Consider the following 21638-nt stretch of genomic DNA (forward strand, 5'->3'; position numbering starts at 1 on the left):
TGCGGAATAGTTCCCCTTCACCTTAAAAAACCCCTACTTTTCAGAACAATGCAGAATTGCTCCATTCCATCTTAAAAATGCTTTTCAGAGGCAACAGCCAGGTGCTCAGACTCACCCGAAAGTGGCACACCTCACGCTTGGGTTTTATTTTCCTCCAGATGAACCACATGGACCAGGTTTCTGAAGCATCTTTTAATCTGAGATAAGAGTAAACAATGGTATAAAATGGTAACAACTCAAGAAGTTTCCAAAATTCTGCTCAGGATTGACACACAGGTCTTCCATTGCCCCCAGGTACCATTAAGTAAAAAAAAAATAATAATAATGAGCCAAGCCCACACTGTGGCTGCCTTTCCAGCCCAGTGATTCCTCCACACAGCTGCAGAATCAGAGCAGCAACATTCACTTCTGTCCTGGAGTACAGAAACATCAGATTTTATGGAAAGTTAAACACAGCCCCCCCCAGTACTTGTCCTCCCTCAGGTCCTACTGTGGCCAGTAGGTCTAGAAAAGTCTTCAAACCCACAACTTGCAACAGAAAAAAAATAAATTTAAAAGGCATGTATTGTGATAATTGTCTCAGGGGCAATAAATGACTCCCCTCCCCCATTTCAGAAGGCCGTAGTCGAGACTTCAGAGGGGCTTGCAGCACCAAAAGAGGCAGCAAACGCTGGCCTGGTCCCTCGTGACAGCAGAGATCGAAGCTATAACCTCCTTCGCGTGTAGCACCCCGACGGCAAGTTAAAACATTTCTGTTCTAGCACAGTCCAATCTAAAGCTTGGCTGTAGTCCAGAGCGCTCACAGCAGGACTGAAGAAAAAAAAAAAAAAAAGTCTCTGCTACAGCCAGGGTAGCTTGGCCATGGAACCATGGGACACTGCGTTCTCCACACTCAGGTGGCTTCTGGAGTGCATCAAGGAGATACGCCGAAGCTGCACTGGAGCAAACCGTCACCGAACTGGCACTGTAACCCTCCTGTGGTCGGCAGCCAGCCTAGTCCAAACTTGTTCCACCTTGAGTTGATCCCAGTAAAAACCAGTTTGTCACAAACAAAAGACACCTCTGCAAATATCGATGGGACTAAGATTTAAGTACAAAAATGGCTTAAAGTGAAATCTGCAGCTTTGTTTCTGCCCTAGTCATTGGCTTTATCCCTTCTGTTGTGCAAAGCCTCTGACTGGTCTGGATTGTGCCCATTTTGGATTTGCTGGAGGTTTCTAGGGAAGGGGTATCTTGATTAAAGATCACTTGGGAAAGTGGAGCTCAACACATCTAGATATTTAAAGATCAGTTCGTGTCTGCTCAAGGCCAACCCACACAGTCTTACTCCTCTTCTGTCCACTGGCCGCTAGCCACATGGCCATTAATGCGGTTGGAGCCGTTACTTGAAGTGCTGAAAACTCCTTTTGTGCTGTTGGAAGTCACATCCTCCTCTTCAGAGCTGCTCTCTACATCACTGCGGTCATCTTTTGATACCTAAATGTTTCATATGAAATTTGGTAGCGGGAAGGGGGGAAAGGAAGTCGAAAAATTCACAGAAAACAGTAGTTAGAAGGTTGTGTCCACAGGAGTAACCAGCTTCAGTCAGCTACATCTACGTTCTGTGTTTGATCTTTGATCTCTGCTCCCTTCAAACTCACAAGGAGGAACCTGTCATCACATACAGAATGGAAAACACAGACACTGACAAGGGCAGTTTGGAAATACAAGTTCCATTTTTCCAAACACACCGTACACCCGTGACAGCACCACGCTTCTTTTGCTCTCACCAGATCAGAGGACACTACAGAGCTCCGGTTGCTCTTGTCTTCCAAGAGCTGCAATTCTAGTTTGGTTAAAGGCCACTTTTCCAAGCAGATTTGGTTTGAATCAAAAAATTTCTCATGCCATAATCATCAGTGGGTGTGACGACCAAAACACATGAATGCATCAACTTTAGAACATTTTGTCCTGCAGGGAGTGGGTTTGATATTTTAAAAATCAACCAGTTCTATTTACCTGGGGGTGTTGGACGACAGCTGGCTGAATACAAGCCAGCAGTACGCCCAGGTGGCCACACAAGCATCCTGGCTTGTATCAGCAGCGGTGTGGCCAGCAGGGCCGGGGCAGCGATCGTCCCCCCGTGCTTGGCACTGGTGAGGCTCCACCCTGAATCCTGTGTTTGGTTTTGGGCCCCTCACTACAAGACAAGACAACGAGGGGCTGGAGTACGTCTAAAGAACAAGGACGCTGGTGAAGGGTCTGGAGCAGGTCTCACCAGGAGCGGCTGAGGGAACCGGGGGTGTTCAGCCTGCAGAAAGGGAGGCTGAGGGGAGACCTCGCTCTACCTGAAAGGAGGCTGTAGCGAGGTGGGGGTCAGTCTCTTCCGCCAAGTAACAAGCAATAGGACAAGAGGGAACAGCCTCAAGTTGTGCCACAGGAGGTTTAGATGGGATATTAAGAAAAAATTCTTCACCAAAAGGGCTGTCAAGCATTGGAACAGGCTGCCCAGGGAGGTGGAGGACTCACCATCCATCGCTGGAGGTATTTAAAAGACGTGTAGCCGTGGTGCTTCGGGACATGGTTTCGTGGTGGGCTTGGTAGTGTTGGGTTAACAGCTGGAATGGATCTTAAAGGTCTTTTCCAACCTAAACGATCCTATGACTCTATCACATTGCTATTTGCACAAAGTGCCTCCCTGTTTCACAGCTTGTGGTTCATACACGAGAACTCATTTACGAGTGAACGCCTATTTGGACAGCGGGCTGTAAACAAAGACAACCACCTAAGGCAGCGAACACCCCGTCAGGCACAGAAGGAGCATCTCTGCCCAGAGATCGACATTAGCTTTACAGAGTTATGCCTTTAATTAAAAAGACCGACTGCAAATCCGCCTGAATTTGATTTGTACGTGGGAGTTTGAACTCCGCATGCCGCAGGAGGGCACTGCACCAGCACCACAGACCCAACCACCCCAGAAGGTGAAGGGCAGAGATGATAAACCCGGCCCTAACGGCAAACAAGCACCTTGGTTGGTGGCGGGGTGCCAGAGCCATAAACTCACCAGTGCCCAGCAGTGCCTGCGTGAATTGCCCATGCTTTGCATACCCCAAGGCAGGCTCTCCACACTTCTGCCTGGGCACTAATAACCCTCATTTACTTAATGTGCAATGTACTTTGGGGCTAGCACCTTCCCAGGAATGTCAGGATTTCATTCTCTTCTGCTTGCTTTAGAGTCAGGGTTAGGGTTTTGGAACAGCATTCCAGGCAGGAAGTTTTTGAACTCAAGGGAAGATCCGGCAGAAAGCCAGGTAAAGTTAATGATCTCCAGGATTGGTTTTGATAGGCCTGTTGGATGTCCTGGCTTCTGTCTGTTGGCAGAACTTTTGATATTTTTCCCCATTCTCCTGCTATGTTGGAAGTTCAGAGGGTCACTGGAAGGAAGCAGAAATCCCTTTACTTTTTTCCCATTATTTGGGGGACAAGGGACTGTTCTACTCCGTTCTACAAAAAAGCATTGCATTTCTCCCATCCTCTTCCACTCAGCACAGTGTTAATGAGCACTGAAGACAGATATCAGAGTCTCTGTGGGCGTATAAAAGCAGAAAGGTGAAGGTCACACAGCCAGCTGACAGCAGATAAGAACAAACCCCAGGATACTGCTCTGACATTTCAGGAAAACCTGCATTTCAGCACACTGTCAGAACCAGCACTGTATCAACCAGGGGGAGGAACATTTTTAAGAGAAGGCACCAGCCACCTAAAGCCCCAAGACTTTGCTTTTGTCTTTGCCTTGAAACAGACACAGATGTGTTTCAGCGAACAAGCAGCAGCACAGATTACACTTACATGCAAAAGGTGAAACTGTCCAGCTCCAATCTGGCACAGAGAAAAGGATAAAAGAATGAAGACAAGAGTTTAGAGTCCTTTCTCTGCCTAGGTCACCTGGACAGGAGAGAACCAAGGAAAGGAAAAAGATGTAGACCTTAGGATACAGAAACAGCTGCGCAGACAGAAAATAAGACATTTGCAGTAGCAGCTGTGGGGAACAGATGAAAGGATCATGTGCGTGCTCTGAAACATGCCTGCCTTTGACAATCACTGCCACCGACAACTACGATCTAAATATTTTTCAAGGTTTACATTCCATATGTCGGGGCAGCTAAGAAGTCAAACACAAAATAAAGTAGAGCCATGAGAGAGTGATCTGAGTAGATGAGAATACCAAATATCTGATGGAAAAAAAAAAACCCAAACATTTGTGCTAGGAAATCAGCTGCTGCTTTTTGGGAGCTGCAAAGTAAGTGGCTTCTCTTGATGGGTAGGCTGCATGTCAAATTAGTTCCTAGATTGCCTTGCCCTGTCTCGTGCTACTTCAGTTGACCACACTGAGGTTGCAGCCCAAAATCAGCATCGTCACTCTCCGGGCAGTATCTGTTGCTGACCAGCTGCTGTAGTTTCACCCTCCCTCTCCCTAAGGCTCCCGACACAAATTAGGATGAGAACACCAAGGACTGAAGTAAGACTGCAGCCCACTGGCCCAATGACAACCAACAGAGGAGTCTGTTTTTTCTGATTTCTGATCACCCTTTCTCCTCTGCACGCTGCAGCTCAACGCGTGGCCTGCACTGACAGCCAGAGGTCCGGGTCAGTGCTAACAAGCAGAAGACACACAACCCTCATCACATCCCAAGAACCCGCTGAAGTCGGGAAGCTGGAAAACATCCCCTGGGATTGTTCAAAACCAGCTTATTACCACTTTAAACTCAAAAGGAGGTAACAAGTGTCATCATCACTATTATTACAACATCTGAACGTACTGGAAAATTTATTTTCCAGTTATTTTCCTGCATGACTAGAACAGGGAGGAAAGCATCCCGACCTTTGTACACACCTGGCAGCTCAAGTCTGCAGAGCAACCCAGGTAAAAACCTACCGTTCTATAACACACTCCTGATGCAAGTCCCTCGAGAACGAGTACCAGCCCTCCCTGAAGGGCCCAGTTTCTCACGATTGCTTAACAGGGCTTGTAGGAAAGAGGACGCAAACCAGTCACCAGCGATCTTACCTTTCCCCGCACGAGGGCCTTGTAGGCAGTGCGAATGATGAGATAAGACCAGATGATATGCAAGATCTGCAAGGTTACCAAAAGCCCATTGAATAGCCACCATGAAGGATAAGGACCAATCAATTCCCAGCTTTCAAACAGGGTTGTATTCAAAATCCTAAAAGAGATCCAGAAACATGTTACAGATCGGCTGCGCTGCTACCACGGCTTCCAGCTCTACATTCAGGGGACTGGCCAGATGCACAACAGTTTGTATCTCGTTTAAGCATCTGTTGCTTTGCTCCTGTCAGAGCGGTGATGCTGCTAAGTCTCTTGCCAGAGTAAGGAGACAGACTAAGACTAATTAGAAACATTTGAACTGAGCAACAAACAGGAGAAGATGAGAATGTTCTACAATTTGGTTACACATGCAGATCTGCTGCCAATTTCCTTCTCAAAAGCAGGAGCATTTATAATAACTTTACAGGAAGTGATGTCAGGCTGCACTGGTCATCAAAAAAACTGTTAACACGTTCATACCTGGGCAGTCTTCACCCTTATTTAAAGATCAGGAAGGAATTTTGTTCTGTTCTGTTCCCTCAGATTTTTAAAAATTCCTCCTGCCAAGTGGACGACTAGGAACTGCTTTACGGACAAAGCTCTGCACTTGCTTTCATTACTGTTTTGCTGTTCTTGTCACTGGGAGTTATTGCCAGTGCTTAAGTAATTTAATAAACACTTTAGATTTTATGAAGTAGAGAGGTATGGAGAGACCTTTAAAAGATGCCATTAATTTCACAGAGCTTTTAACATTTCACAAGAAAAGAAAAACAAGCCTTTCAAAGAAGAACCCAAGTCCCTCAAAATGCAGCTACAGACACATCTAACTCACAGCCAGTTTATGGATGAATTAAACACAATTCCAGAGATACGTTGATGTTTAATACTATTAATTAGGGATGGGAGTATACGTGACATGAAATAGCAAAGGGTCTGCAATACTGCTGCAAGCTTGCCAGATTTCTCTACAAAGCTGAGGACACTACAGCCAGTGGAAAATACATTAAAGATTTACAGGACTGCTGAGCAACAGTATGATGCAAGAGCATCACCTCATGACAGACAACAGATATAAAACCAGTAACAGCTATCTCATCTGTTGCTGGAAGGAGCCTATGAAGATGTAAGAATTTAAGCTCTTCCTTATCCAGACTCCCTTGATGCATCTACTGGAAAAATAAGAAAAAGCTTTAACGGGAACCTTGATACCCAAGTGTAAGAATTGTTTCTGCCCACTGTCAAGGCACCCAAAAAGAATGGGAATGCAAGCTGTCCATTGCCTAGGGAATAAATATATGCAGTTAAACTGAAATAAACTGAGTCAGAACCAGGTGTAACCAAATTTTTACTACACTCTTCCAATAGGAACAAGAAGTAGGTAACGGTTCATCATCAGCAGAACCTCACCAAGCCTGACCTAGTGAGGTGAGAGGGAATCTCATTACAGGATGATTAGCTATAAGCCAGGTAGCGAGGCTTTTACCTCCCAAGAAACCCAAGTCCTATTTCAGGCTCCGAACAGTCACGACACAAGGATAGGACACCGGTGTCATAAGAATCAGAAACTGCAAGAAACGATGACTAAGCCAGATACTCAAAAATCAAATTTACCTCAAGAGACCATGCCTCATTTGTAACTATTTCCAAAACTTCTTCAGAAAATCAAATAACCCTTCAAGTCTTTTAGAGCAGATACCAGCTGACTTGGCTCCAGCTAATAAGCACTGTCATCACTTTGCAGTAAAAGGAGAGGGGGCAGCTGTGCATTAGGATTCGAGTCACTTTTTCACACTCCCTCAGCTGACTGCTGAGAGGTTTTCACATGCCTAGTTGAACGTACTGCTCCAAACGGCACTTGGTTGACTGCAAATTCAGGCTGCCTTGAGGGACAGGCTGGAAACGCTTGCAAGAAGTCTAAATACAAAGGCTTTGCTTAAAGGACTGGAAGAACAAACAAGATCTTACAGCTCAAGGTGCTTACCAGAAAGGATAAATGCCCAACCGTGTAACAATGAACACGACACCAAAAAGCATGAAGAAAGCATCACAAAGACGTTGGTACTTGGCATAATTGGCTAGCTTTGCAGCCTAGAATAGACAAAAAACATGAGAATATTATTCCCTTTGTGCACTCACGTAATTACCAGGCTGTAGAGCTTCAAAAACCCTCAAGCCATCACATTTGTAAGGAGTTTGGAACATTTAGGGATTATTCTCAGCACTAAAGCAGTTGTGAGGAAAAGCTGACAAGGCAGGATCAGCAGCACAAGTTTTATGGCATATTTAATGCAGTTTATCAAGAATGGGAAAGTCAGCTTGCTCCCCTGAGACCACGCTAGCATTAGGTACGCAAAGATTTCAAAGGAAACTCACCTCTAGAAGGAAATCGGATGCATCATGGAGGCACAGCACCAGAGTTCCAACCCGCACCATATTATTCATGAAAGAGAATGTAATGAGCCCAATTGTAGCCAAATGATGGACGAACATGATCAGGAAGTCCTGGAAACAGAAAAAAAATGAACGAAGACTCTTGGCTGTCAAACAAATACAAAGGTTTGGAACCGAGCCACAAAACTGACTGTGTGGGGTCACAGGATGACTTCAGTTCAGACTCGGGCTCCGCTTTTTATATAAAGCACAGCTCATCACACATCAACCATCATCATTAAAGGTTCCAGAAAGGTCTCTCCCAGCATTTGTGCTCCTGTGAAGTCAGAACTCCGCACACGCAGACACAGCACAGTCTCTTTGGCACACACATGCAAGGAACAGATAAGTATGCCTGCGGACCTCACTGAAAAGACTGACAGGCCAACATATGGGCCTTATTTTTGGCTCCTTTTGGGTTTACAGTCACATTGCTAGTCCTCTTTCATCTCTTGGCACAAATGTTAAGTACGCTGCTGTTACTGTTGTCAGTGCAGAAAAGCCTGCCAGAGCATAGCAGGCACAGAACACAAGAGAACCCAACAGCAAGAACTAGGCCGCTTCATTACAAAAATCTTTACAGCGCACATACGTCTGGGGCTGTCCTCCAGCTGAGCCCCCTGGGTACAACACTTGCATGTCCATGTACTTTGCCACGCTTCCAGTGCAGAATGTAATCCACTTTAACAGAGTGCAAAACTAAAAATTGTCAACAGCATCACAGACGCTCTTAATCACTCCCTCTCTGCAGCTCCAAGATATTCCGTAGTGCCTCACCTGCTAATATTTCAGTACAGAAAAAAATTCCAGGCAAACTTCTCTTTTTGAACAGTCAATGCAAGAATTGAGATAACTTGCTACTTTGCAGTTTGTATAACAGAAGTAATAAACCATGATTTATTATGAACTGTTTTCCAACAGTAACAATAAGCCAAATCCTAGAACATAGCGCAATGGAATTAGATTCCGGCAATCGCAACCAGTCATCATTCTGCTGCGCACACAGATGAAAAATTGCTTAAAACCACCCATTTATTAGTGCTTTAGTGTTTGCAGTTCTCTCACCCGGCTCAGCAAGGTACTGCTTTGAGCATCTCATTTTCCTGTTTCCTTGCAAGCCTTCTAATTAAATCTATTTTTACGCCATTATTTGCTATCTTTTTATTGGGAGGTATTGAGTGATTCTGTTCCTTGCCCTGGAAGGTGAAAGGGACTCTCAAGGATATACCAGGCTGCCTATCAGGCTTGCTCCTCCTTTCTCCCCAGGACTGTGGTGATTACAGAATGAGGCAGGCTACACAAAGATGCGAATGAGGAAGAAAATACAGTTCCTACAATGCTTCAGCTTTACTGGCCAGGCACACTCACAATTTTTTGCCAGTCCTAGTTATTTAGCAAAGTGGTTAGTGCAACTCTGGTTAATCTCACCTTCCGTTTAATGTCTGTAAACTGAGAAAACATGAGAGACCAATAGAAGGCCAGCTCCAAGATATAGTAATAATAAAGCCTGGATGTTAGAGGCTGGAAAACAAACAAAGATAGCACAGTTAGAAGACAAAGTACTTGAAAATTTACATTAAAATCAACTTTTTCCTTTGTTCCTTCCCATCCCACTCCGTTCCTCCAGAATGCCGAGGCATAAGTTAAAAGATCTAGAATTAAGGTTTAGTAAAAACAAGCTTAAGCAACAGGCATCTTACTCTAGGCTTAGTCACACAAACATACTTGTGTGTTTGAGCTTTATTCAAAAGGAGTAAGATTCCCCCTTGTCAACATTTACAACTCAGACTGCAGCCTCTTGGATTAGGAAAACCAGGCACTGAAACAGACTGGTTGGCCTCTAGACAATCTTATTTGCTGCAGAATGAAAAACAACACTGTAAATAAGTTACCAGTATAATTTTATGATTTTTTCCCCTCACTTTTACTAATCTCAGCAGCAAGTAAACGTAAAATTAGTACAAACTGTGCAGCACCTACCCCGCAGGATAACGAGAAGCGCTCAAGTCTACTGAGTTTTAATCTGCTATCATTAACAACAAATAAAACCTGAAATTGTGCATAAAGTTGGAATCTGGGAAGTGTTTAGCTCCTACCTGAAAAGGGTAGTTGTACCAGCACTGTCGTGTGTCCCAAAACCAGGGTGCCTAAAGAGAAAAGAAGTCATTATTCTGCTGGGTTTTTTCTTCTTCACCATCTAAGGCAGTTGACCGCTACAGTTCGGTTTCACTGAAATTTTATCTTGATTCTACCATTCAAGCTAAATGTCTTGAAAAACATCCTAGTGATTGAAAATATTTTTTCTGCAGTCAAAGGCAAGTTATATTGCAATGGGAATTCAAAGAATAGTTGTCCAGCTCTAGTAATAATAAAGACCCAAAGAGATGAATCTGTATCCCTTCAAGAGGGAGAGGAGAAAAAGCAGCTCTCCATAGCAAACAACAACAAAAATACCCCAAAGAAAACAAACCATAAAAATCAAAATCCCAAACCCCCGCCCCCACACACTACAGTTCTGTCCCATTCTGGGGTAATAGGACAAGTAAGTTTCTCATATTTCTATAACGACAGATCTGTATAGAAACTTTCCTATAGCGTAAAAAAAGTTCTTAAGCAAAACCCCCAGAATCTCCAGTAAGGGAACATAAAAATGCTTATCACCACTAAACCCTCCCTTATTTTAATCTAGGTGCCAGCACTGAAGCAGCGATAGTCAAACCCCCCAAATTTCAGCAGGACAGCCATAGCTCAGCTGCATGCCACACAGATCAACAAGGCAGAGGATGACAGACCAACTCACCGTCCAGAGAAACCTGATTCCATAAAAAAATATACTTAAATAAAATGTAAATCTCCACCTGGAAAAAGAAGCAAAAATTAAACTTAGGAAATAGAAACAGCTTCTGGTTAGCATTTGTAACGAAAACTGGAACAACTGTGAAACACCCCAATTCTGACACTTTAAAAGCTTTCACCCACCAAACGGTAAGCCTTTATTTGTAATAAATCTCATGTAAGCACAAACCTATTTAAGAGTTTTCACACCACATATGAGTTTGCATCAACAGCCGAGTTTGAAATAAAGTTGAAATAAAAATGAACATGCATCATTCATATGCTTTCACATACAACAAGATAACAACAAGATAAGTCATTGTTATCCAGAAGGTATCCTAATATATATATATTTGTCCCTCTTACCTTGTGGCTTTAAGTAGACAAAACCATACTGGGGGGAAGAATTAATATGAAGCAAGTTACTGGAAAGGAAAGAAACCAGCACAGAAGAAATAACAAGTCAGGAAAAAATATTCAGATGCTACTACACTAACAGAGGTAACTGCAAGCATTCAGAAAGAAACAAAGCACAAAAGAACGAACTGAAATGAAAAGAACAGGAATCCAAGAAGTGTCTGTATAAAGGTATATACATCATCACGTAAGCCATAAGGTCATTGTGTCTGTGAACAAATGCTGGTCTACAACATAACTGTGCAGGCAGCAGAGCCGCCTTCAGTACAGTTACTCAAGTTGTGGACGTGCATATGCACACACACGCAGGCTGAAGTGCTCCGTTTGCATTAAGGACCCGGTCCACTAACTAATTCATTGACAGGAATAGCTCCTATACATCTGTTCTGGTCTCTCATGCACATCTAAACAAAGTATTTTAGAATACTGAATTCTAAAAAGCCCTCCTAACTACTTTCATTTGCATAGAGAAGAATTTATCTTCCACCAGCCAACCCCAAGACACTAGTTTAAATTAGCAGCTGACCATAGTTTCAGTTAGAAAAGAGAACATACAGCTGGAGCTTTAAGATGAAGCCACATCTTGGCCTCTGCACAAACATACATGCTCTCACAAAATTTAGTGAGGGTGGTGGGTTTGTCCTGGTTCCTCCGATGACGAAACCAGCGCTGGATCTTTCGAACATCCCAGTCTAGCTGCTTTGACAAGCCTTCTAACCTTTTTCCATCTGGAGACTGAAGGAAAACAAAACAAGTGTCATTTCTCCTACTTCTCAACCTACTTTCAATCTGAGATCCCCTGTGTACCATCACAGAAATGATGCAAAGAGAACAAAAAATACACACTAGGAAGGTACTACGTATAGACTGGAAGCAGGAACCTATTGCCACAAATGTTCATTCAAGTTCAGCCTTCGTAAGCCACTAATTACTTAATTATTCAGAATGCTTTTGCTTTAACAATTCCTCACCTTGTTCATCATTTGACAGCACATAAAGACAAAGAATGCAATTGTTCTGTTTCTTAATTTGGGAGGAGGAGCCTTTAAAATTATCTGTCCTACCTGTTAAAACTTGCACATCGATTCACACTGTCCAGAACTCAGGCAGATCAAACCTGAATACCTGTCAGGGTTGCTACTTACTGCAAGTTTAGGGAAACTTTAAAGTAAGAGTTCATTTAACGCACTAGATACCTGTATATTCCAAAAAGGCATCGTAGAGATGGCATTATTTCCTTTATGAAAGCTTATAAATAAAATTACATTTCAAAACTGAACTAATTGTGTGATAAAGAATGTATCACTGTTCTCTGACTGGAAACTCTATTGGCAGTTCAGTCGAATCATGACATAAATGGATTTAGAAGTGACAAAGTGAACAAAACCTGATAACTACCTCTAAAATGGCCCAGTGGTGAGATAAGCCACGTTAGTTTCAGACCAGTGTCCTTTTAACAAGCTCTGCCAGGGAGCTCTTACAACTGAAAGATGATAAACAGAGCTTACTGCTTGAGCTACACACGAACCCCAAAAACTATGCAGAATGCTGATTTAATAGTCACCAGACTGCTCAACTGAAAAGCAAAATCATGTCTCATTTGATTTTCAGTATCAAGACCGTGACTTTCCTGTAATTCCATCACAAGCAGATCTCTCTGCACTTCACTAGGCTTTAATGGCTCGGGCTACCTGACACTTCTGCATTGGAAGTGAACCTGCCTCAAAGGAGAATTTACAGAGCTCCGGTTTCAGAAGAGCAATAAAATCTTTCCCCTGCGCCAGTGCCACCCTACATTCAGATTCTGAAAATCCAACAGCAGACACGAGCACACTGGTACAGTTAAATGCAGCTCTGTTTTCATAAACTAGATAAATTTTGCACAGCTTTTGTCCTCATGGGTTTTCTAAACATTAATTCAAGGATATCCCCTACATAAAATGCAACAAATCCCCCACAAATGGCAGCAATTCATTGGGACTTTTCAGTTCACATGTCATTCCAAATAACTCAAAACTTTAATGTTCCTGTAATGAGTGTTAGTTAGGTTTTTAAAGAATTTCCCTTCCATTCACCGAGCACTTTATCTGCTCTATTCAGAATGAAGTTCACCATCACCAAATCAGAACATAAAACCTTCCATTTCATTATCTTTAATGAAAATCTATCACACTGCGTGGATTTCACTGTCAACATTCAACAGAGTGCGGACAGTGTGGAATTCTGTAAATCTGAAGTGAAGGAGCACTGTCAAGCTTAAGTGAAAGAAAGGCCATGAAACAATCAAAAGAAACACCTACTGCCACCATTAGATGTCCTACCCCTTATCAGGGCACATTTAACCAGTGACTGAACGCTCTCCTTAAATAACCAGCTTCCACTGTGACAGCTGTTGTCCAATTCCAGAGCAGATGGCCAAAATAAGAGGAAGGCATTCACACAACCGGCTGATAAAACCAGCAAAGGAACAGATCTCAGGGAAAAGAGCAGCACTTTTCCAATAGAAAATGAAAGAGACTGCGGAATTTCTTGTTAAACCAAGAATTACCACCTGTTACAGGAGTTACAATGTGGACAAAGGCAGGGCACCAAAGGAAGAAGCCTCGTACCTTTCCAAAAAGAGAACATTTTTTGTTTAAAAAAGGTTCTTCTCTGCACAAAAGCATAGGTCAGCCATAAAGAGAATTTACTTTGCTACAAGAAGGACATGCCAGAAAGAGCACACTCATTGTGCATGCAGTGTGAAATGCATTTATCTTAAAACTAGAAAACTGGAAGGAAAAAGCCAGCTGCCCTCCCCTCCCCCCCTTATTATGGGCCTCCATTTCCATCAGAATTTGAAGCGTGACTCACCTTAGTGATGGATGTAAACACTTTCTCTAAAATTGCATTAGGCTGGGCTCTGTGAGGTCCACTGTCTTGAATGCCAAGGTTTATGGCACACGGCTTGGCAATAAACCTGAAAGAGTTCCAAGAAAGAGCTAGATTAAAACAAGATATCCATTTCCTTCCTCTGCCTAAATCACAAGGACCCGGGCCTGTCACCAACTGCAAAACCCATTCAAAAAGTGTTTGAAGATCTCCACTCGCTTCGCTTAAAGAAACTTCACAGGGGAAGCAGCATCTTTTATTAGTCCAAATGGTAATTGCAGACAGCGCACACAGTAAACATCTACAATTAAAAAGTAAATCTCAACGTCCTTGGCTTGTAGAGGACCAGAATGTCTTTCCCCAGGGTGATTCTCATTACTCAGAAATAAAATAATAGATCACAGATAGCAGTTCTCTGTGAGCACAAACGCCGAAGCTCCTGTAGCCCTATAAACAAAATGCCTCATTTCCAGAACTCGCCTCACCGTCACACAGCTTGGAAAAAAGGGAAGTTTAAGTGACACCGTTCCTAAAAGACACACTGTTTTGGTTTGGGGTTTTTGTGGGGGGGGAAATAAAGTGGCTTGTTTCCTTCAGGAAAGCGAGGAAGACATAAGAGGTCACGCAGGCTGAAAGACCCAAGATCTCAGTTCCTTACTCAGTCCTGTACGTACCACATATTCCAAAAGCTGATCTAACACTCTGTGAATTCTACAGCACGGAGACTCTGAACACAAGCCTGGTTTTGCAGCTACAATGGATTTATACACACTCAAAAATTACCAGGTTTTGCCATACCTTTGTGTCAAAACGGGCACAGGGTTCTACTGAAAATGCGTATGTTACCTGAACACGTGAATTTTCATCTCCTGTTGGTGGGCGAGAGAGGAGGGTTTCAAGAAGCAATTTTTGTTATTTTTAAAATAAATTACTTTGAGAGAGACTGCACAAAGAACCTGTTTCTCAAAACCAGCCTTGAAAAGGACCCAACATTTGCATCATTAAATTATTTTCCTTCAAAACAGAGATCGTTTCAGAGACAACAGAATTGAAGACAACAAATTACACATATGTATTCCATTTAGCAGACTCAGAGTGCCACTGAGCAGAAAACGCTGCTTTTTCCAACCACATTTGTTACCATTTCTCCTTGTATTCAAAAGGAGAGATTAAAACGCAGGAGAATCATGACTCTAAGTGTTCCAAGAGCAGCCATTCTTGGGAGTACACCCTTAGTACTTCAGCAACGAATAGCTACGACTGCCTTTAAGAACAGACACAGATTTGGGGTTTTCCCTTTGAGAAACTACAGATCGGCTCATGACTAATCCTAAAGGAACTCCCCTGCTCTCAGAAAATACTAAACAAGTAATAGACACTGTGGCCTCAGGTTTCACTGTCCTGCCCCATTTCTTCATACGTCCTGTTCATTTCAACAGTCATGGCTTTAAAGAAGAAAAAAAAAAAAAAAAAAAAAAAAGGAAAGAGTTATTTCCTTTTAGCTTGGCTCAAAAGGCTCACTGCTTCCTCTATAACCTAGACCGTCAGCCAGAAATCATGTTCTGATGTTATGAAACATTTGGCTAGACCCCCATAAAAGTGTACATCTTTATACTCGTCTTTCCTACAGGATATGCCACAACAGCAAAGAAGTACACATGTGCAATTACAGGATGTCAAATATTTTTATTTTGTTTTCTGGGATGCAGTGCTTATAGCTCTATATAAAAAAAAAATCCTGGCCTGAAGATACTCAGTTTGGGTCAGTTTCCTCATGTAAAAGAGGAAACCGGAAAAATCTAAAAATCTGCACATTCAATTAATTTATTATTCAGGAGAGTCGTCTTTTGTTTTAAGAACAAGTAAACAAGAGAAGGAATGGTTAATAAAACTTACAGTGATCCATACAAAGTTTTGACATTATTCTAGAATTCAAAACCTGAAGCATCAAGGCAAGAAGAAACAACATCTCCCCAGAAGAAAAAGATGCAGAAATAATTCCCTTTGGGACTTCAAGATTGAAAACCATACAAACAGAACCAAGGAAACAAAACCCCACACTTCAAAACTTTGCATGAAACTATTCCTGAGTAGTAGGCTTCCTTCACTAGCAGGCTTAGGCAAAAAAATACAGATGTTTCCAGAAATGTGAGCAGGGGGGATACAAATCAAGAGTAAGCCACAGGTTACAGATACAGCACAGGACTCAAGTTACTCAGTCAAGCATGTGGGAGACCAAAGAGCAAACCAGAAAAAAAACCCCAACCAACCCACAAACATTTCTAGGTGCACAGAAGCAGACAGACATCAACACAAGCCAACAGACAAGTCACAACACTGGAAGCGAAGGAGGTAGCGGTCCCAGTCACAGAAACAGGAAGGAAAAAGGATGGCAGCAACGGATTTCATTACTTTGACAGAAGTCAAACCCAACGCCGTAACGTAGCTTTTCTAACTCCCACAACTATTGCCTTTGTGCAATGGAACTGCAAACTGCAAAAAAAAAATAAATGGGAACTGTCCTTCCACAGGGAGTCCAGACCGGCCGTGCAAGGTGTTTCCACCTGGGCCGGCACGGCCAACTCCCGCTCACGAGTCCACAGAACCACCATGGATGGTCCAATTGCTCGGACCAGTTGCTACCTTGCAGGGGAAATATGAACATTCATCCTGTTAGTATGGCATCTTGATTTTTTTTCTGACTGACATTTCCATCAGGTGCTCAGTAAGGAAAACTCAAAATTTCTGTGATGTTTTCTATTTCTGGCCCCACCATCGGTTTTCAGATATGCAAGTTTTGCACTGCATCCCACAGGGAAAAAAGTCTGCATAGCAATAGCAGTTAAGCACCAAAAAACAAAGGCTGCCCAGGTAGTAGGATTTCCATTTTTGGGGATATTCAAAACTGAACAGCGCAAGACCATGAGCAATGCGGCTTGACTAAAACGTCGGCCTTGCTTTGAGGAGAGGACTGGACAAGGTGACCTCCAGAGGTCCCTTTTAATCTAAATTATTTTATGATTCCACATAAATCTGAACTGCAGCAATTATTCCCAAGGTGAACTTACTGCCGCACCTTCCCAGCAAGGAATTATCATCACTTCAATACTTATATTATACTTTTCTGAACACGTATCTGCTCATTGGCTTAAGTCATACCTACCAAGCTACCTTTTTCATACTAGTTGTTAGGACAGACTGGTTTTGAAACCAACGCCAATTTTCAAGTACACAGACTCACATGTTACAACAAATATTTCTGAGGCATGTTGTACTTCACAAACCCAAAGGCAGAATCCTTCTTTATGCAACATTTGAGTTTGGTGACTCCCTATTATAGCTGTGAAAAGGAAGAGCAATCTGTGAAATAGTAAGATTTATAAATACACACTTGAAGTACAAGTTTGTCTTTCCATAATCTCAGTTTCACTGTGTTAAGATTAAAGCACCTCATGCCACAACTGTCCCTAGTTTTCCAGCCAGACCTAATGAAGTAACATCTAATTTTTCTCCCCTCCCCAGCTTGCGCACAAGCTGCAGATCCTTCCTCAGACCTGTACAGTACCAAGCATATCTGTTCCTGAAGGGCATTCCAGGGTAATTATAAACACATCATACAAATAACAGGCTCCAAGTTTTTGCAGGTACCTGGGAATTTTTTGGGGGTCTGCAGTGGGACAAGATGCGTAAGAAGTAACAGCAAGCATAACCCCCAAAAACCCCAAACACACCACAAACCTGTGGGCAGAAGTCCTTCTTTATCTCGCCTGCACCAAAATCTGCCCCCCTACCACTGAGTCAGGACTTCACCTTCCTGTAGAAGTCTTGCCTCATCTCTACAGTCATGCACCTTCCACGGTCAGCCTAACGAGTATTCACCAGCATCATGATGCAAAGGTTAATTTATAGGAGCGCTCACGAACAGAAACATGTGTCAGCGTTACAAGTGTCAGTGTCACAAAAGCACTTCTTCCCACTGAAGATCTGCAGCTAAAGGATAAAGAAACGAAGAGAAGCAAAAACAAAAGAGCTACACAAGTATATAATTCAAGTTCTGAGTCATCAAGTCCAACTGCCAAACGCATGTCAAAGACGACGTTTGACACAATCAACCCCAAAGCCTGAATCAGGGTATAAGCACAATGGGATTTTAAGATAAATGTGAACTTTTATGACGTGTTCAAAGTGGCAGGAGGAAAGAGAAAAGCATTTCTTAAAAAAATACGGTCTTTTAAAAGAAGCATACTAGAAACTGCCCTGGATGTTGCTCTCACTATCTGCTTTCGCTTCAGGATACCACCATTGAGACATACTATAGCAAAGACACAGCTGAAAAAAAAGAACCACTCTCTCAGGAACCAGGCCGTGGTCTCTAGGCTTTACTGTGTAGGCAGAGGACATCATCTGTCATCTGACTCCTCCCTAAATTAACACTGCAAAAGAAATCTCACAAACCAGGTAGACATCATCAGCATAAAGTAATTGCTACCAGAAGGACTGTGTTACGAGGCACGCTAGGATCTACTGTTATCTCTAACATCTCATGCTCCAGAGAAAAAAGCATTTTTTGTGCTTCTTCCCTAGACACCTGGACTAAACAGGACTTGGGAAGTGAGGAGCCCTTCCTACAACATCCCTTTCAGGAGCACCGCTCTGTCTCACAACTCCCTTTCCTTGTCTGCTAGTGAGTGCCAACGTTTGGCCAAGACTAGCAGCAGTGCACCGAGCTGAGATGCAATTTTGGCACTGCCACGTGTGTTTCTGGGTCCTCGGTGGTGGTTTGAGCTTCCAGTAGTTTTCTGAAGCTTTTTTTTTTTTTTTTGAGGGAAGAAATATATGAGGGGGAAAAAAAAGCGCCTCTCAAATTTCTCTGTTCTGCTGATCTGCTTCATTTTTCTCCACACTTTGCTTTTTACTTCACCCCAGTCCTCTAATTTTAATTTCTAAAAATTTAAGAGAATTCACACTTCTTACAGAAAACCCACGAAACAAAACCAACTCGATTCCTACTCACTTTAGTCCTACAGCCCTTTTCACGCTCAGAAACGCTTCTGCCCTTTCAATGCAGAAATTTAAGATTGATTTAATCTTTAATGAACAACCTGAATAGCAACACAAGGTGTCTCGGTCTGCTTCACCTAATGGTTTTCCTATATAAACCGCTTTACTAATTAGTATCTATGTCACCCACACAGTCTGCGCGGCGTGCGGCTGTAAGAGATACACATCACGGGAAGGATAAACTCCTGCCCCAGGGAAGAGTGAATATCATTATATTTATGGATATATGGATGTAAGAAAATGAGAGATACCGTATTACACCTGTTCAGGGCAGAGACGACGGTCCGCGTGCGCTTCCATCGCGCCCGAGATGCTGGGGATCCACAAATTGTTTAATAATATACCAGGCCATGTGAGCAAATCCTATTTCCTCATGGAGGAACGGGTGAGGAAAGCACGACCAAGGCCGAGCCCAGCAAGGGGGAGGGAAGGGAGCCCAGGCCTCCCCCTTGCCCTGCCGAGCTTCTCCTGCCCCGGGGTGGAAGAAATAAAAGTTGAATTTCGCAGAGTTTTTTGCTGGCGCTGCCTCAGCGTGAGGTACCGCCAACAGCGGGGAGCCTCTCAGGAGCCAAAGGTAAGGCAGAGAGGAGCCCGACGTGCTCGGTATGTCGTGACAGAGGCAGAGGGGTTCTCCGGACAGGTTTTCCAGCGTTATACAATATTTTTTTTCCACACAAAAAAAGAGCCGCGGGCGCACAGCCCGCCACGGCCTCCACGGAAAGGCCTCGGCGCCGCCTGAGGGGCGAGGGGGGCCCAGCCGAGCCGCCCTGGCCCTGGGCGGGGGGGGGGGGGGGGGGGGGCCGGCCCGGGGCGCTGCGCAGCCCGTTGCTAAGAGACACCGGCGGCCTCGTCGCACACCGAGGCGGGAGCGGGAGGCGAACCGAAGGCCTGAGGGCCCCGCCACCCCGGGGAGGCGGGGGGGTGGGGGGGGGGGGTGGGAGCCCCGGGGGCGGGCGGTCCCGCGCTCACCTCTCGAAGAGCAGCCGCACGGCGAAGATGCCGAGCGCCAGCGGGAAGGCGGAGAGGACGTGGCCCGCCCGCGGGTACTGCAGCCCGCTGCCCGGCGGGCCCGGCTCGCCGGCTAGGTCCGCCCACGTCACGTTGTGCGGCAGCCAGAAACGCTCGTTCCAGAACCAGGCCCACAGCGCCGCCGCCGCGGCCGCCGCCATCTTCCGCCGCCGCCGCCCGCCGCCTCCCTCCCGGCGGCCGCAGCTGAGGCGGCCACCACAGCGGGGCGGGGCCGCGCGTCGGCTCCGCCCCTTCCCCCTCCCGGCGGCGAGCGCGCATGCGCGGGGTGTGGGTAGGCGGGGCTTCGCTTCGCCCCGCCCACCGCGGACCGTTAGCTCGGGGCATGCGTAGTGCTGCGCCCGCGCGCCGCCGCCTCAGCACTCGCTGAGGGGAGGAGGCGCGAAGGTGGCCCCTCACCGCCTGCCCAGCCCTGAGGAGGACGGGGCATCATTTTTTCTTTCCACGAACAGAGACAAATTGTTGTGCCTGAAAATAAAAATAAGGCCTCCTGACAGTCTTTAGTGGGTCCTGAGAGGAGTGCGGCCTCTTCCCCCCCCAGTAACGCCTCAGTGGAGGCAGGCTCTGGGCCCAGCCCGATGACCGTGGAGGAGATTAAAACTGCTCAACTCCGGTAATTAAACCATCTCCAGCTCATCCCCAAGAGGCAGGACCCCTTGTGGGGGGCTCCCAACCATCCCACTCACCTCTGAAGGGAAGGGCCCTACAGCTTCCAGCAGGGACTTCCCAGGAGAAGAGTTTAACGGTAAGACACCCAGAACCAGTTTTATTAGCATCACTATATTTACTGTATTACCAGTATTAATAGCAATGTGGTTTAACATCTCAGCACCAAACAAAAGAACAAGAGGTATTGGCAAAGCTTTAGATATTCCCTACAGCTTTTAAAACACTCAGAAAAAAAAATGGTGTTTTAGCTTGACAGTCTTGGGATGCGGGTTACCAAGTAACAAAGCCTAGCCTTTGTGTAACTAAGTTTTCCATCTCTCCACACAGGTCAACAGCATCAACCTCCTTGTACACTGTAGCAAATGATCCATCTTTCATGTAATAGCTCTTCTGGCATCTGTCCAGTTGAGAACAAATCAAACAGGCCATTAAGCACTCAAATACTACGATAACTAATAGATCTAGGGACAGGCTAGTTCGCTATCTGTTCACCTTTCTTATAATCAGCAACTCTATTTAAAAGTACCACTTATGCTAATTTCTCCTTGAAGATGTTCAGCCAGTCCCCGTGAACAGTAAGGCTCCTTGTATCTCAGAGACTCACAGATGCCTCAGAGTTAACTAGAACTAACAATGTATATAAAGTCTCTGGTAACTGCAGCCAGTATTGCTTTAGTGTCATGTAACCAGGGATGCACTGGAAAATTCTGTTGTGTTTCCTAAGAAACAAGCAGTGGGCATATTCAATAAATCTGAGTCCACAGTGTACAATACTCTTCCCTTCCTTTTCAAATACACTTAGCGCAATTTCCAGTCAAAGATCTCCAATTGCTTAGTAATTTAAGGAAATCCAATACCAGATGGATTTTGTTAGGAAGAGATAAAAGCTACAGAAAGCAGCACGTGCTCACACATCAGCTTTCCTAGTTTTGCTGTACATCTGTCTGTACAAATCACGTCTTACTGCTCCCTTAAAAAGAAAAATTAACTGTATGTTGTACACCTCATGACGTACAACTGCCAACACCTCCCAGCTAGATAGCAGGCTTCTTTTCTCTTTCTCTCGCCCTCCTTCCCCTATATACGTCACACGCACATGCATTTTCTCATGCTGCTGCAGGACACTTACTGCTTTTCTTCTAGGTTTAGCCCCTGTCTATCCCAACTAAACCCACCTCAGGCTTTAATGAAGATAACTGCAATACAAAAGAAGCTTATGGGAAAGGGGAAGAACCTTCCTTTG

At 44.4% G+C, this 21638-nt stretch overlaps 1 protein-coding gene across 3 annotated transcripts; it reads right to left on the reverse strand.

Moving 5' to 3' along the window:
• Positions 1–177: 177 nt before the first annotated feature.
• Positions 178–19947, reverse strand: CERS5 (ceramide synthase 5). 3 transcript variants are annotated; one of them, XM_056321885.1, is made up of 10 exons: positions 19670–19947; positions 13622–13727; positions 11373–11503; positions 10317–10374; positions 9613–9663; positions 8945–9037; positions 7460–7588; positions 7068–7174; positions 5048–5204; positions 178–1476 (listed from the first exon to the last, which is right to left on the reverse strand). In XM_056321885.1, exons 1-10 carry the CDS (start codon positions 19867–19869, stop codon positions 1324–1326), a joined length of 1185 nt encoding a protein of 394 aa, XP_056177860.1. In that variant the 5' UTR covers positions 19870–19947; the 3' UTR covers positions 178–1323. The 3 variants fall into 3 exon arrangements, with proteins under 3 accessions (XP_056177860.1, XP_056177861.1, XP_056177862.1); XM_056321886.1 differs by lacking the exon at positions 178–1476 and adding an exon at positions 1483–3924; XM_056321887.1 differs by lacking the exon at positions 178–1476 and adding an exon at positions 1483–3933 and having other exon boundaries at positions 5044–5204.
• Positions 19948–21638: the final 1691 nt, after the last annotated feature.

This window comes from Falco biarmicus, chromosome 19, assembly GCF_023638135.1.
Source record: "Falco biarmicus isolate bFalBia1 chromosome 19, bFalBia1.pri, whole genome shotgun sequence".
Lineage (NCBI taxonomy): Eukaryota > Metazoa > Chordata > Aves > Falconiformes > Falconidae > Falco > Falco biarmicus.